Below are 17,640 nucleotides of genomic sequence, written 5' to 3'. Positions count from 1 at the left end.
GTTTGAAAGTATATGTATATATATATTTACTGTGACACCTTGTAAGTGATACCTTGTAGCTCTGATGCATAAACTTGTGCCATATACTGTGACTTTATAATTGCAGGCATGCTATTTTAGACCTTGCAAGGTCTCTAGTCAGCAAAATGAGTCTGGAGAATGTACAACGCATGTACATGCTAAGCAAGGTCAACTTAGAGGTGAGGATCGACGTTTCAGTGCATCATCTTTCATATCGTCTTTCCACCTGCTCTTTGCATCAGAATAGACTGTTTTGGGTTTCTATTAGCAGGAAAGTTGGGGAAGAAAACAACATTGTTGATTTTGTATTGTAGCAGTACAGGTAAACTTCGATATAGTGAACCTCAGTATAGCAAAATTCTCGTTATACAGTCGAACCCCACTACAATGAATGCCACTGCAACGAAATTTCACGCCACAATGAAGATCTTTTGATTTCCTGTCAGCTGCCCATAGCAACTAATACAAAAAAAGTCTCTTCGTAACGAAAACGTTTTATTCGGGGACTGAACTTAAATTTGAACTGCCGAGTAGTCAAATTGGAAGGCCCTTCCAAAGCTGCGACTATCGCATGTCAGCTTGAACGAGCTTTTTGCGGACTAAATCAAATCTAAAGTTCAGAGCCCATGACAATAGCATTGTGATGGCTCTTTTAACGGACTGTGAGACTCGTGCAACGCCTTTGCTTGCTGTGAAGCGCAAGAAATCCAGGCTGGCCAACTTCTGGAAATAAAACTTCCGGAAAGCGTAAGCATAGTCTTTTAATAGCTTTTTCTGGTCACGAAACTCCCGCCTCAGTTTGATATAGAGCCAGCGCTTGCCGCTAGGGGCACCATAAGTAAAAGAAAGGCCACCTAGCCGAGCGGCAGTATTTTTTTCTGCTCTGGTCGCGTTGCGACCGAAAGCCCAGCTTCTTTTCGATTTTATTTGCATTCTGTTTTGTCGTAGCTGTTACAGTATCCAAACTTGAACATCTGAGAGTGTTTTCTAACCGAAATCAAGGCGCGTACAAAAAGTAAACAATCTCAAAGTCAGCTGGCTGCTCAGTGTGTCAGCAGACGACGCGCATAGCATTCTTACTAAGAAATATATCGTTAGTTGGCCCAACCGGCTTCCATTAAAAACTTTTAAGCGACTTTTATGTGCTCTACAAAGAATAAGACATTAGTGGCGTGGCGTTGCCAGTAAACGACAACCTGAGCTCAAGGTCGTGTGCTGTTACTGAATTGCACTCAAGCCGTTCACGCGATGGTGACAGATTCTAATCGCGCGTAACATAAAATGTTCTATGACGTCAGAATTAGTTTGGAACAGGTACATCGGCAGATCGTGGCCGTGAATGAAACGCTTGCTTGAAGGAAAGTATTGTCATTTTCATGTATCGCAAGCTTTGATAGTTTTCATGCGTATTATTCCAAATATGCGATATTCCAAATAAGTTTTCAAACGCGATTTTCGTTGTCAATATACCCTATGAAAACACAAACGGATTATTATACCCGACTGACTCAGCACTGCGCTTATTAATCTCTAACTCGCACAATCAGAGTGACGAGGATCGACGGTCCGTTGCACTAGTATTTGAATCGCAAGCTTTCTTTGAAGCAAACGTAGCTGTTTTAACTCGCGAAAATTCTTATAAGAAATAACATTTAATTTTCACTTTCACTCAGCACTGCTGTAGTGTAGAGCTCAAAAACGATCTGAAAGTTGTATTGACACAGAAAACTGACATCTTGTTTTTTTCCTGTTGCACTAAGTTCCTAATGTCCCATTTATCATGGCTGGAAGCCTAGTTTGCTTCAGGAAACAAAATTACTTCTGTGGCATGGCCCTTTCGTAAGCCGCGCAGTGCTGAGGTAGCAACCTATAAGCAAATGTCAATAGCTTTTCGTCAATAGCTGTTGCTATCAGCATGCGAAATCCATAGGCAAGAACTCGAACTAATTGGTTATGCGAATAATTTGCCGTCTATAAATATCAACACACAGACAGTGCAGTGCAATCATGGTTGCAGGTCATAAATATATTATTGTTTAAACCAGTTTTTATATGTGCTGTTCTCATGGAGGTATTAATACGCGCCAATTTTATTTGCAATATATAAATGAAACAAATCTTGTAAACAGAACAGGCTACCGAGAATCACACACACACACACACACACAGACAGAGAGAGAGAGGAGAGGGGCCGTCGAAAACACGAGGAATGGCAGTAGGCCTGAGGCGCAGCTTGTCCCTCGGCAACGATACGGCGTCGCCGTTTATCGTGAAATCGTCCGTATGGAGATGGATGATGGATCAAAGCGCAAACATGCACATGCTTGGACTCGAAGCTGAAATTGTCCGTTTCTTGCTGTGGTATGGCTCGCTTCCAATTCTCGAAGTGCTCACGAACACTCTGCATGCAAAATAGCAATACCTTTTCGGGAGTGCCTTTGTAGCCGGAACGGCCCCTCGGCACACAACTGAACGGCATCGTCAGGCGAACGTGCCACTTCAATTGTAGAATGCCAGAATTTGGATCTTGCCTAAAAATCAATCACTAATATAAAGTACGCATCCAAACCTTCAGCCCACGCCGGCCGCATCTGCAATCTCTCCGGGTTTAACACGGAGAAAGGTGGCCTCAGCTGCGGTGGCGCCGCAGCGCGGCGGCTTCATGCGACATATCAAGCTCTTCCATAGAGTGACGGCGGAGTTTCGTGACCAGAAAAGTATTGAGGGACCATGGCGTAAGCTTGCGAAGCTTGCTTATTGTGTCATAAATATGCAGTGAAATTGTGATAATTCAAACTGCTTAATTGTGGCGGTGCATGTGAAGTAAAATGAGTGTTTTGCGATCAGCCAGGCACGCGCGTTGGGTTAGGCGTTGGCCGCAGTGTACGAAAAATGCTGCAACTGCGACGTGAAATGCAATCTCTCGTGAAGTTGACACTTTATTGACTGCCTTCGGTACGTCTAAACATTTGCCCCCACGCCATTGTGAAGGTTTCCCAGACAATGGTTTCGGTTTTGTTCGCGGCTTTGCCTTTTGGGCATCGTATATACATACTAATTTCGCGTCAGCGAAGTTCTGCCACAAGGAAATTTTTCATGTCCCGTGAATTTCGTTGTAACGAGACTCTACTGTAACGAAGTATTTCTTTTCACTACCTCTTGTCCATAGAACACCATGTATTTCGAACCTGAATATAACGAAGTTTCACTGCCGCCGCAAAGGAATGCCGTGAAAATAAATGGAAACTTCCGCAGACGAAGATGGTCAAATGATTGAATCTGAAATTGCACGCCGCACGACAAGAGCAGCCATCGAACTGGAGCCATATCATGTTCCATATAAAGTCAATAGGATCCTTATCGCGCCCCGCTCACTGTGTGCTTTAGGTGCGAGTGAAAGCGTTTTTATTTCTTCGGTTGCCTGACAATGCGGAAAGTTCTGCGGCCACTTTCTGTGTAAGAAAATCAATCGGCTATTGTACTTATTTGCATAAAAGGTCAAATTTCAATACAACGAAATTTTGATATAACAAAGCAAATTGCCGGTTTTACAGACTTCATTATAGTATCAAGGTTTAACTGTACTTCACTTTTATAGTCTCCTTGAGTTTAGGTCAAAGTTGCCACCCAGTCACTTACCACAAATATTTAGCCTGCCTATTGTTACAGTTGTTAAATGCTTTTTTTTTTTTTTTTTCAATGTGCTTTCTTGCTCTGTAGGACTCGGACCGTCGAGTACAAAAGAAAGCGTACCGTGTCATGGAAGAAATTTGCCGTTGTCCATCTCCTATTTGTAAGGAATTCATTGAAACACGTGTTGGAGAACTCGGTGAAGTTCTCCTGGATAGTCTACAGAGTATAGCCCCTGGATCAAGAGCGGTATGTGCATCCATTTGTTATCAGTTGATCAAATGAAGGGCAAATGTGTGTAATTTTGATTTTAAAAAAACATGCCTTCGTGATTTGTAATGATTGCAGGTTGTTTGCTGTTACATGTGGGCTCAACTGTGTATCAAACTATTGCAGCTGTACATTACTTGCCACACAATTCTTTCATGCGGCATGGTTACCTTGTATTGTGGGCTGGCAGAGCAGGTGCTGATGGAGATGCAGCTGGTAGCACCATGTGGTCACTGCTAAAAAACATCACCCCCTCTTACTGTAAAAATCATCACACCCTCTTATTGAGGAATATGCCCATGATATAATTGGTTCTACATGTTAAGGATGTCTAAAAAGTGGTGCCTTGGGTGATATATAGAACACATATTGTGAACAGTGTATGGCGGCTCCTTTCCACAGGTTGCTCCACTGAAAGTTTGTAAGGCCTTACAAGTCGTGGGAAAATAGCCATTAGACAAGCTGCATGTTTGAAACAGATAGACATAGTGTAGGGGTAAAAAGAGCAGACAACTACGTTGGCACTCCTGATCTTCACTGTTCACCACTTCAAATTACAATTTTTCCAAGGTAACGTTTGAAAATTTGGCTTTGGAAAATTCACTAATCTCTTCTGTTATGAAAAGTCATGCCATTAGGATTAAAAAAAAATGCTTTGCCTGCACAGAACATGACAGCAGTGCCACTGCATTTTTGTTACATCCAGCTTTGAATCTGTAGCGCTTATAGGTGACAGACATCCTTTGCAGAGGCTGCGGGAACTGGCAGAAAGAATGGCCATGATGGCGCTCAAGCTGCTCTTATCGCATGCTTGCCGCCAGTGTTCCCTCGTCATAGTTTTGTTGCCAACTGCCACGTCGCAAACTGGCACTCCCTCTGCGGGCCACGTTGACAGATATGGTGACAGGGGTCGAGATTAAGTGTGCTTGCTCTAAACACAGTTACGAGAGTAAAGCAGAAGGTTCTAGTCTATAGACAAACCTCGCCACGTTCAGAGTTCATGCGCATCTGATGCCAGTAGTCCTCCTCACTTTTCCGCTGTAACAACTAGGGCTCAAACCAACTTTGAGCAGAATGCCGAGGCTTTCTGCATTGTGGATTTTGCAAGTGGATTATTGGAGCTGGGGGGTTTTCTCTTCAACCTGGTTAAGAATATGTTAAGAGTGCAAAAGGCCAAGATGGCTTACAAGTAAACAGCTGAAAAAAAAAAATATACCAGGTAATGAAATGAGCAATGGGTGACAGTCATGATGCGCCCAAACGAGTGGAGAAGAGCTAACCCAGACATTAAAGGTAGACTGCAAACAGATCATTAAACATTGCATTGCATAAATAATCACTGTGGTTTCCCAAAAGTTTGCACAAAGGTCACTGTGACTTTCCATAAGTTTGCGCAATCATCAGTGTTTGCACGGACATCACAGCAGTTATTGAAAAGATCACAAGTGCAGTAGTCTTTTGCAGTTTTGCAGGAGCCACAAGCTGTTTTGTTTAGTAGTCCCTTCTGAACTTATGTACAGGTTCAGCTGCAGCTGCTCTTGTTCGCTGATGCGTGCCTTGTTTACTGAATTGCTTGCTTGTTGTGCAGCCAAGGCTTCGGTGCTTGGGCCTTTTGCTTGGTAACCTGAGCATTGAGCACAAGTCTTTTGCCCAGAAAGCGCTTCATGAGGTGAGTCTTCCAAATAACTCGTGTTGTGTCATGTGTGTAACTACAAAGAGCGCTTGCTGAAGGTTCTGGCTTCACTTCATGTATCATCACATAGCCTTGTCCTCATAATTGTCTACCTGGCACTTCAGCTAGCATGTTTGTATGGTGCTGCTTCTTTTCCCCTTCTGGTTTCCTTTTAAGGGGGGATATGGTGATTAGAGCTATCCTTACCTATTTTTGAACCAAGCTTGATCAATATTGGCATGCTTGTTTAGTTTCTTCTCCCAATGCGGTTATTTTTTCTGTATGACCATTATTTCATTACATAATTAAGAAAACAATGTCTTTTGTTCTTACTACAGTAGGCAAATAACAGCCACACGAAAATATACAAATGACATATGGATCAATAGCAGAAAGCACAAGACTGACAACATAGGAAGCACTTTTATTGGGTCAACATTTCTTACTTTATATAGTATGGTGACTCCATTGTTTTGAACTTGGCCATGCATTGGTCACACAAAAGAGACATTTTAAAAACTTTAAAAAAAAACCCTTAAAAAGTGCTTCTTATGTTGTGTGCTCCAAACATCTAGCTTCATGCTGCAGAAAGAATTATTTTTCTATCTGTGATAGCTACTGATGTATCACAGTAAATGTATTTCTGGGTGTGCAAAATTAGCATTTTGCAAAAATGAAGAAAACAAACTAATCTCCCACACTATAGTTTTAAAACTAATATATTATGGTTTAAATATCGACATACGAGATAAAAAACTTCGTAGATCAAGAGAATAATAGATGCAGAATCCGAAAATGCAGTTTTACAAAGCTAGATTTTTTGGTAATTTTTAAGTTTAAAGACCCATGGACATGGGTTGTTAAGATAATGTCAGTTATTTCTTGACCAAATTAGATGAAACTGCAGACTTGTTCAGTTTCTTGAGCTGATTTTAAATATCCAATTATATTTTAAATATGTCAATTATTTCCTGAGATAATTAGTAAGCACATTCTATTGTTTGCTGAAACAATAAAACAATATATTTTTAACATAATATGGTCATATGGCTTTAGGGTTGGCTTTGACTTACCCACTATAGTAACTCATTGCAACTCCACTCTCCGACACGCAATGTTGGCCGTGAGGGTGGACGTTAATAATGAAGTAGAGAAATTCCAATAATTCAAAATATCTTTGTTCGAATGGACAGATAATTTGAACAGCTCTCTTGGTCCCGGCAAAGTCCTATGTATTTGAACAGCAAAAAACTCTTGCAAATTCGAACTCCAAAAACAGCGCAAAAGTTACTCCGAACAAAATTTTTGTTCCCATGGACCACTTTTTAGACAAACCCGAACTGAAGGAAAAAATTCAATGCGTTGATAACTACTGTAATGTTGTGTGCTGTAAAAATTACGAGAAAGGACGCGCGTAAAGCAGAGACCGAGCAACCAGAGCAGCAAGCAGAGCGGCGCGCGCTCTCCTTTCCAATTCTGCTTAAAAGAAGGAGAGAGCCCCCTAGCGCACGCTTGATTACGTTACCAGCACGCTCACGCGTTGCGCCAGACCTCGCTAACTTGCTCCCCTCCCTCCCTCCCTCTTAGATTGCGCGTGCACTTGATTACGTCATCTCCAATACTGGGTGCGCAGGAAGAATGCACGCATCAAGCCACCGTCCTTCTCAGCTCACCCTCGCAAGTTGCCCCTTGCACCTACAGCCGGCCATGTGTCATTGTCATTATCGTGCAGTGTCAGTTTACTCAGAACACCAGTCTCAGTGGGGCTGCCATCCGGCAAGTGCCCTAGAACAGCGCATGTAGCTGCTGTACCTTTGAATGTTCGACAGAAAAAAAAAAGCCTGCATATTGAATTGCAGTAAAATCTCACCATAACAAAGGGAAGCCGAAATTACAGTAGAATCTCATTAAATCAAATTCCTATGAGGACACATTTATTTGAATAAGATGAAGTTCGAATTAAAGAGAGCCCCTTTAAATATAGCACCCGATCAAATGTGAGGTGCCACACACAAAACCAAAACCGTCACTGGGCTTGCATCAAAAGAGTCTTATCTTTCCTTCATCAGCGCACAACAACGTGCCCGAAAAAGCCTAGGTTCTGTAAAAGTTCTGCGATAAGACTGTGTCTCGCGCGCTGTTTGCTGTGGGTGCAAGGAGCAACTTGCGAGCGTGAACCAAGAAGGACGGTGGCTTGATGCGTGCATTCTTCCTGCGTACCCAGTATTGGAGATGACGTGATCGAGTGCACGCGCAATCTAAGAGGGAGGGAGGGAGGGGAGCAAGGTCTGGCGCAACGCGTGAGCGTGCTGGTAACGTAATCAAGCGTGCACTAGGGGGCTCTCTCCTTCTTTTAAGCAGAATTGGAAAGGAGAGCGCGCGCCGCTCTGCTTGCTGCTCTGGTTGCTCGGTCTCTGCTTTACGCGCGTCCTTTCTCGTAATTTTTACAGCACACAACATTACGGTAGTTAGCAACACATTGAATTTTTTCCTTCAGTTCGGGTTTGTCTAAAAAGTGGTCCATGGGAACAAAAATTTCGTTCGGAGTAACTTTTGCGCTGTTTTTGGAGTTCGAATTCGCAAGAGTTTTTTGCTGTTCAAATACATAGGACTTTGCCGGGACCAAGAGAGCTGTTCAAATTATCTGTCCATTCGAACAAAGATATTTTGAATTATTGGAATTTCTCTACTTCATTATTAACGTCCACCCTCACGGCCAACATTGCGTGTCGGAGAGTGGAGTTGCAATGAGTTACTATAGTGGGTAAGTCAAAGCCAACCCTAAAGCCCAGAGTGCACCACTGAAGGACCACGAAAGATTGTCTTCCGTCACGTCTTCGTCAGCGAGATGACTGCTTCTTCTAATGCAGCTGCCTATGCTAATCTTTGGTGTTGTCGGGCATGCAGAAATAGCTGCACAGCAGATATCTCTGCATGAAATCAAGAGGCTTGCAGGGGTCTGTAGGCGTGTTTCAAAATGTGGATTGTAACCTGAGTGATGTCCAAGAATGTGGAAGCAAATGATCCCGGTTTGATTTCTATTTCTACCATTCATCTCACCAATTGGCTGACGCCAGCACTAACAGCGGCGTGGCTTTCTCTGAGCCACTGATGTAGGGCGAAAAGAATTTTAAAATCAAATGTATTGTTATAAAATATGGTTCCAAGACATGAAAAACCCTTGAGGCAACCAGTGCAAAAAATACTTATGAAGGCAAGGAAGGCGGTCACAGCGCTGTCTTCCTTGCTTTCGTATTAACTTTTTTTCGCACGTCTTGCCTCAAGAATGAAATAGGAACTTGCCCACCAAGCGATTCTTCTGATAAAAAAACCCCATTTAGTGTGCATGTGGAGCAGTTAGCGGTGGAATGCTGCATGCCTGGAAAGGCATCCTTCTGCATACCGCAAGCCACGTGCTTGCTCCACTGTTTGCATTTCAATCTGGCTTAGTGTTGTATGCACAGAGCACAAGAGAGCAAAAGTCGTGACATAGGTAGAGTGCAGTGGTGAGGCAGCAACAGTACTTTGTGGGCTTGCCCGCCAACTTGGCAGTATGGCTGGTTTGGCGCATTGGCAAGTAGGTGACAGCTCGTGAGGAATCTAAACAGCTGCATCAGATGAGTTACTACTAGCAGCGTCTTGTGCCACCAGATTTTCGTCTAATCAGCACAGATTGGTCAATAAATGTTCATTATGAAGTAGAGGAAGTGAGTTGTATTGCTGATCTCATTTCACCGTGTAAAGCAGGGTGCGTACAGGTCCTTGAAATCCTTGAAAACCCTTGAAATTGAAAAGTGCGTTTTCAAGGCCCTTAAAAGTCCTGGAATTTTTTTCCGTCCTTGAAAATCCTTGAATTTCGTGAGCAATGCACTCTGATATTGACATTGCGACCTCCTTTCTGTTGTAGATCGGCGTCGATCTGACAATTAAACTCCCCATGTCCGAAACAATACGCTGGCGCGAGTACACATGGTTCGGTTTTGCAAAACTGCACGGAAAAAATAAAAGGCTTCACCGCGTCAAACCGCGAACGGAGCGAGAGACCCGTGCTGCGCTTAGGTGCTGCATCGGCTGGCAGTGTTTACGCTGCTTTCCTCACCCTATCGTTCGTTTCACTCCTCGCCCATTGGTCTGCCTTTCCCACTTTCACTCTTGTGCGCGAGGTGAAGCTAGTGAAGCTAAAGAGAGCTATAGTGGAGCAACTTTACCACTGATGTTCAGTGCCTTTGGGTGGAGGTCTGTTATAATATCATTTATGATAATATAAGTGCCGTATTTTCCGTTCTATAAATCGCACCTTTGTATATGACGCACCCCCCTCAAAACGGCAGTTTTTCCGGAGAAAAAGAAAACGCATATAAGTCGCGCCGGTATACAAGACGCACCTGTTCTTTCGGTAAGCGATTTAAAAAAAGTCGTAGTTTCGCCCGAAAGGCGAAGCATCAATTGCGATAGCAATTAGTAGAGAGCTATTCGGAGTAGGGATAGTAGTTCTATCGGCTGCATAAACTTGGACACATCCGCTTACTAACTGAATTAACAAGCGTGGTGTCAGCGCGCACAAGCAAACATGAATAGATCACACCGAATGACCGCAGACAACGACTGTCAAAACGGTGGCAGCAATCGCAGCCGCCGCAGCGGGCAAGGTTCGTGCGGTCTATCGCTTCAATAGAAACTTAGCGGCAGATGCACAGCGCATACAAAGGTCAGAGCCGTGTGGAGATAAGAGACTGTGCGGGCGACGGCCACAGCCGGGCAAAGTACGAACGGAGTTGTTGGAAGAGTAGAAGCTGCGCCCCCCCCCCCCCCCTCCCTCCCGCGCTGCCTCCCCGCTTTCTTGCTTTCGCGTGGGAGATTGAGTGGCCCGCTGTGCTCCGGCACCAATTCGCCTTTGGAGCCAGAGCACAGCATAGCCCCGCCTCCCTCCCTCCCTCCCATAGCCCCACGGCCTTTCGCGCATCGGTCGCGTTTGCTTTCGGCCGTGCGTTCGCTCTCCGTGATAGCGCGCGCGTCCCCCGCGCGCTTTCGCTCGCGCATACGGTGCGCGGCGACGATTTTATCGCCCTTGGAATCTATACGGAACCTCACGGCGACGCCGACGGCAGAAATCCGGTTGAAGTGTCCATATAATTGCTATCGCAATAAAAACTTACAGTGACGTTTCGCAGCCTGAACGCGGGTCACGCGCAAGCGCATAGGTGCCATATATTTCCACTCCAGGTGCATTTCTGCCGTCGTGGTTCCGTGTAAAGTTCAATGGCGATAGCATCGTCCCCGCGCACCGTATGCTGTATGTACAAGTGAAAGCGTGCGACGGTGAGCCAAATAGCGCACAAGGAGGAAAAGCAGGAAGGCTGCCCGGGAGGGAGGAGGGGCTGCCTGTACTCTCGTAGCAACTGCGTAGTTTGTGCAGCGGCGTGCGCCTTATCTTGACAGCGATCTGCAGATGCGACGACTTCGGGGTCGATCGGCTGCGGTCGGCCTACCGCCGCATGCGTTGCTGCTCCATCCTTCTCGCATGGCGCTCGGGAACTCGATCACAAGAACCTGGCACCTCGATAGCGCGCACAGGACCCGTAGCAATTAAGTCAACCAGCGCACTTCGTTTGGCCATAACATCGGATCCGATTTTAACGGCAGTTTTTTCGAAAAAAGAACGTACATAGGTCGCACCGTTCTATAAGACGCACCGACGAAAAATTAAGAAAAACACGCGTCTTATACACCGGAAAATGCGGTATGCTGAATGTTTTGAAAATGTTATAGATGAACCAACCCAGCTAATACTGCAGAAGCCTGAGCAGCTGTTATGAGTGTTCGTTGTGTCAACCGCTGTTGTAAGCGTTAATTTTGTGTTAACTTTTGATATTGCGGACTTGAGAAATGATCAAGACAAGGCATGTTTTACAAATTGCAATATACATCAGTTTGTTATAATTTAATGGGTGTGTAGCAAGACTACACCGAATGGTTTGGAAATGTTCGGTAAACTTTCCAAGTTAATACTGGAGAAGTCAAAATAGCTGTTGGAAGCATTCGTTGGGTTTTGCGAACTATTGTTTTGGTAGTGGTTGTGAACTTGCAAAGTGATCAAGGCAGACATTAATAACGTCATTGGGATATGCATTTATTTCTTTTTATTTTAGTACAATAACCCTATGCTGAATGTTATGAATGTTTTTGGTAATTTATCCAGCCTGTACTGGAGAAATCTCAACCGCTGTTGTAAGCGTTAATTTTGTGTTAACTCATCAAGGCTAGACACTTTTATTGTAATTGTGATATACATTTATTTATTGTAAGTGCAATAAAACTAGTCATTTTTGGGAATGTTAGAATAAAGAAATCCTACTTTGGATGCCGCTTTGAGTCCTTGAAAAACCTGTGGCAGGTTCTGGAAAGTCCTGGAATATCCTTGAATTTTTGCCTTGGAAACCTGTACGAACCCTGGTAAAGAAACGTCTTACATAACAATATGTAAATAGGAAAGTTTTGCTTCATTTGAACAAGATTTTAAATGCATGTTTCTACAGGAATTTCAAGGGTAGTTTCAATTACTTCGTTATCTCCACTAGTTTGTTATAACCCATTTTATTATAACAAGATTTAACTGTACAAGTTTTTCAGAAGCCTGTCACAATTTGCAGATATTTTTTCAAGTTTTATAGTTTACTGCAAATGTGTGGGTCCTTAATAATAGGTAGATGGCCCCTTTTAATGGGCTGCTAGTGAAATCTGTGCCAAGTGCACCTAATGACCGTTTTGATGCTTTCGCATTGTTGCCAAGGCTATAGAGGGGGGGTTAACGCTGCACTTGGTATGAATTCTTTGTGGTGTGCTGTTACTAATAAAGTCCCTATATAGGAAAAGTACCGCCATCCTTCGATCAACGCCGCTTCTCTCTCTACTGTATCTCTGATTGGACGATGATAGCGCGCGCTTTCACTTCTTTATATTTTGTTTTTTTCCGCCTCGGAGCTATGTTGAAAGTCACTCTGTGCAGCCGTAGTTGCCGGCGGCGGCCGCGGCGCGAGCCCGGCCTGAAAGCTTCAACGGGGACTTTCTAGGGCCACCACCGTCAACTTGCTTTTGTAAGCAAAAAAAGTAAAGAAAAAAACTAGTGCTTTAGGGGAGGAGACGGCGGAGGAAAGAGTAGATGGCGGTACTTTTACTATATAGGGACTTCAGTTACTATTGCTCTGTTATCAGTGCTGCTAACGTTATAAACAAGGAAGCTTGCAGATGTAAAATTTATTCGTGTTTATTAAATAAATATTTTGCTAACAAACTGCTGCACGTGTGAACACTTGATAAGCTTTTAACTGTACTGTAAATGTGTGGGTCCTTAATAATAGGTAGATGGCCCCTTTTAATGGGCTGCTAGTGAAATCGGTGCCAAGTGCACCTAATGACTGTTTTAAAGTTTTCGCATTGATTGCAACACGGTATATTAGTAAAGATATAAAGCTCCTGCGCATAACTGCTTTAGAATGGAGAGACTAAACACTATCATTAAGGTTGTCCATTTCAAACAGACAGTTTCATAGTACAAAAATCAAGTGTATGTGTGGTCATGCATATGTTGGGACTCCTTCCAGTAGCCAGTCAGAGTGCTAATATGGTTTTAGAGCCATAAAAAGCACAAATTTATATTATATGACAGTGTATACTATATTTAGAAGTGTGTACATCAAGTAGTCCTTAACATTTCAAATATTCAAGCCTTCTGTGATTGTACAGTATGGAAAGGAGTAAGCGAGACATGTTCCTAATGCTTCTGATAATCGGGGACTGTCTCCCTAAAAAAACAAATAATAATAATAATTGAAACCATCTTTGCTGGTTCTATATGGCTGCAGGTAAAATACTTTATAATTGTCTTGTTAAAGCTGTGTTTTCCTTCTTGGCACATTGTTGACACTTGGCTGTTGCATTCCAGTAGTTGCTGTGATGGTGATTTAAAATGCGGGATAAACATGTTGTGCTACCTTTTATGCTAGTAAGTGCTCATGAAACACACACAGTGCAATGCCTATTTAAGATGTGCCTTCACCCTTGGAGGTAAAGCATGCTGCAATTTTACTGTGCTATTAAAATGAAATTCTGGGATCTTGCGTGTCAAAACCACTATTTGATTGTGAACCACACCATAGTGGGTGACTTATTTTGACCACCTGGGGTTCTTTAATGTCAACCTAAATCTATGTACACAGGTGTTTTTGCATTTCACTCCAATTAAAATGCAGCTGCCGAAACCAGGGATAAAATCTGTAACCTTGTGCTTAGCAGCACAATGCTAGAGCCGCTAAGCCACCGCAGCAGGTATTCTGCTGTTAGGCCCAACATTGGCAACATGTGATACATCTAATTCAAGGGTAGACAGTCTTTACGCGTGACTTATTTTACTGCCTGTTGCACTATTTCATTATGCCACCAATTTTTTTATTTTGTTTTCAATTTCAACAGATTTCTTTAGGATAGCCTGTGATGGATAATATTGTTCCACCTTTTGCATGAATGCATCTGAAAAGTTGGAACAATACTGTCCATCAGTTTTCCATCCATTATCTGCCATGAGAAATTGGAATGTCCAAGTAGTTAATTAGAAATATTCACTAATTAACATTTTTAATTGTTCATTTTAGACCACATGTTGCAATTGAGAAATTGAAGCTGGGGAGTAGTGAAACACTAGTGCCACTTTCAAGATACCTGGCCTTAAAGTGGGCTGGAGAATACATTGGTGTTATGGCTAAGTTTCCAAGAGCATGCGTCAAGCAGTTCGGGACAATTTTGACTAATGCCAATCAATTTTTTAGCATGTTTTGTGCCCAGTGTCTCGAAAGTGGCACTAGTCTTAGGATTTCTGCTAAGCAGATGCGACTTCATTACTGCAGAATTTAGCATGTGCCCTAAAGGGAATTTGTCATGTAAGTAACGTCCCCCTCGTTAGATAATCCTCCTGAACAGACCGAATTGTGCTACTTGCTCCATGCAATTTAAAAGCAAAATTTTCAAAGTAAAAAAAAAAAGCACATGGCATAGATGCTCTGTGTTGAGCACTAACAAGTAGTTTGTCATAAGTCTTGAGTGCAGCCTACGTCGGCATTCAGTGTTGGCATGTATTGCTCTTCAGAACATGGCTACTTGCGGAGGCATGTTCAGGCTGCAGTCATCTGCATAAAACAGTTGGCGCTGTGCACTCCTTTACGTATCGACTGTTAGAAAGTGTGCCAGGATTTGTCATAATTTTGCATCATCTATAAATTCTAAAAATGTCATTCGTTTTTTTTTTTTACCACACATTCACGTTTACAGTGAATGTGTGGTGTAAATTAAATTAACAAATGCCATTCGCAAACTATTCGTTGTTTTAAATCTTTTCACATCCCCAACCATTATAAAGACTGTGTGTGCAAAAACAGACTTGGAAAATATAGGGCAGCAGTAGTCATGGTCTGTTTTGCAATCAACTGGTCGACTTATTGCATATTTGGAAATTGTTGGTTGCAGGCGGTGTTGTGCACCAAAGTGAATGCTGCTAAGGTGCAGCAGGCAGCGTACGAGGTTGTGCTAAGGGTGGGAAAGGCACTGATCAGTTGGCAGCCAGAGGATCCTGCAGCAGCTGTCAAGGAGCTTGTGTCCCAGCTGACGGCTGGCTTCACAGGTGGTTCCTACCTAGTCAGCTGCACAATTTTATCACTCTCCACTGTCCTCTATGAGTTCAAAGGTACAAGTGCCCATTTATGGTATTTGGTGGAGATTTGTTATGTGCTGGTGCAAGATGAAGTGTTTGTGCTACTCGGAAAATCTTTTTCTTTAATATTTGTGACAGCTCAATGAAACTTTTATCATTTACAGAGTTCGAGCTCCTCTTTTCAAATCTGCTTTTAGTGCTTTGATATTATGTTATTATATTATGCTTTGATATTGATGTTAAGAGTGCAAAAGGGGACAAGACCCATCGGCTTTCATGTCTTTGTCCCTTTTTATGCTCTTCACATTAATTAGGAATCCACAGTGGCTTGCCAGTGCTGATGACCCTGTATGCATTTTCTAGGACAAGGCAGGTGTGTGCAAGGTGTGACCATGAGCTAGAACGCGAGCACTGCACAAATGTTTTTTGCCCCAAGAGTGCTGCTACTGCCTTCATCAATAGAATCTGGTGTAATGTTCAGAGAAAGAAGGGGCCCTGATAGCAGGCTGGTCTTCCCGCCCATTTAAATGAATTGCAATCATTCATTCAAACTGATGATGCAGTTTCTCTGTATTTGGGGAGTTCTTTCCACTTAGGATAATGTAACCTTGAATGTTGCCACATTGTATAGTGCACTGTTGTTGATATGGCAGATAAAATCTGCTATTGTGAAGATGCTTAAAGATCCTTTTTTGTTTGCAGGTATCTACAGCAATGACGTGCTGAATGCCGTCGTTGAGGCTGTTGAGATTGTCATGGCATCGCATAGTCGAGAGATTGTGCAGGCAGCCCTTTATTTTGTGCGGATGCTCTTTGTCATCCTTTCCACAGAAGAACTGGCTCAACACTTGCCCAAACTGGTAAGTCGAGGGAAAGTATAGACCGTTTTTTCATGGGCTCCGCCATTGCGTCAGCAGTGGCGCCATCTATGGGCAGTTGGCATGCTGGCTTGGGCGAACGCCCGTGTTGTATGCTATGGTATACGCTCGGCGGCAGTTTGTGGTGGATTTTTTCGCACCCTCGCGGTCTATTTAGCATGACATGGCGTCGTCTTCTACGTGGGGTATGGTCCTGTGAGGCATAGTGAAGGAATTTAAGTCTGAAGTAATTAAACGGCAGGAGTTTCTGCTGGCGCGTTAGAGCGGACGGAGCACCCAGCGCGAGGTGTACTCGTTGTTTGAGCTTACAATGAGCCTCTAATATCACTTAGGTATTTCTGAAAATTCGTTTCACGAATGGTACCTTACTGTAGCATTATCAGCACTGTAATTCTAAGCTCTGGTTTAGCTGCAACGAGTAGTTACGAAACATTTGACGACCCTAACAGCGTGGGTACCGTTCTGCTGGCGAATAAGTTGTGCTGTTTATACTTTGACAAGAATTCAAGTTGTTATCTGTAGATACATTGGGCGACTGCCTTTGCTGGGCAATGTTTCCGCCCACAAATAAAATAGTTTGGTTAATAATAACCGCATACCATACAGTGTGAATCACACTTTTCGAGTGGTCGAACGACCATGCAGCTGCAGACTGCGCGAGCTTCCTAGGCAGTACTAAATGCTGTGGCCAAGTGGTCCAAGCATGCGGCACGACCATGTGAAGACTTATTGCGTCGTTATCCCGTGTTCTGTTTTATTTTGCCACAAAAGGGGGACATATGAACTTTTTTTTTTTTTTTTCAGTCTTGTAAGTTCATTCATCTACGACGCATTCACCCATCTTACGGAAATTGTGTCATTACAAATAGCTGTTGGATTCTCTTTGTGTGATCCTCTTTGAATATTGTGCCTTACAGGGTAAAATGGCAATGCCGATCGAAGCACGAAGCTTGTGTGTATCATGTTGGTTTGCCAACCGCAGTGCTTGCTGTGTTGAGCAAAGCCTTCGACCTGTTGCAGGAGGCTAACGTAGACATTGTGATTTGAGGTCTACTAGCCTTAAAATGTGTGAGAACGATGCTGGTGGCTGATGGAAATGTTTTAAAACAACTCTTCATCGAGTGAAAACCGACATCCAACATAGTTCACAACACATACACACACCGCGGCTGGTGATGCGCGTAGCATTTTTGCACATCCAAGAGAAATTTCCAGATACTGTAGCTACTGCTGCACCTAAAGGCTACACAGTGGTTGCTCGGCGACCTCGTAAGAACTGACATCCCGTAAATTGCACTCAGAACTAGCTAAAACACCTCCAAATCGTTCCGCAGCGCGCGACCGGCAACACATTCAAGCCGCGCCGTGCCGTCTCGCACTAGCCAGAGAGGAGGAAGGCTCGTCGCACGCCCTTTCCTCCTCGCCCGATGAAAAGGTCTATAGTTGGCTTGTTAATGTCAGGGCCTCAT

The 17,640-nt window shown here is 43.5% G+C and overlaps 1 protein-coding gene across 1 annotated transcript in view; it reads left to right on the top strand.

Moving 5' to 3' along the window:
* The window catches only part of LOC119459257 (RRP12-like protein), a 56,015-nt gene that overhangs the window by 29,565 nt on the left and 8,810 nt on the right, over positions 1-17,640 (top strand). Inside the window, exons 19-23 of the mRNA XM_037721076.2 lie at positions 107-200; positions 3,742-3,900; positions 5,510-5,590; positions 15,110-15,326; positions 15,996-16,153. Coding sequence (XP_037577004.1) covers positions 107-200; positions 3,742-3,900; positions 5,510-5,590; positions 15,110-15,326; positions 15,996-16,153 — 709 coding nt within the window. The remainder of the gene's footprint in view (positions 1-106; positions 201-3,741; positions 3,901-5,509; positions 5,591-15,109; positions 15,327-15,995; positions 16,154-17,640) is intronic.

Source organism: Dermacentor silvarum, chromosome 1 (assembly GCF_013339745.2).
Source record: "Dermacentor silvarum isolate Dsil-2018 chromosome 1, BIME_Dsil_1.4, whole genome shotgun sequence".
NCBI classification, from domain to species: domain Eukaryota; kingdom Metazoa; phylum Arthropoda; class Arachnida; order Ixodida; family Ixodidae; genus Dermacentor; species Dermacentor silvarum.
The sequence above is the reverse complement of the archived record's forward strand: the minus strand, read 5'-3'. Positions and strand labels throughout refer to the sequence as shown.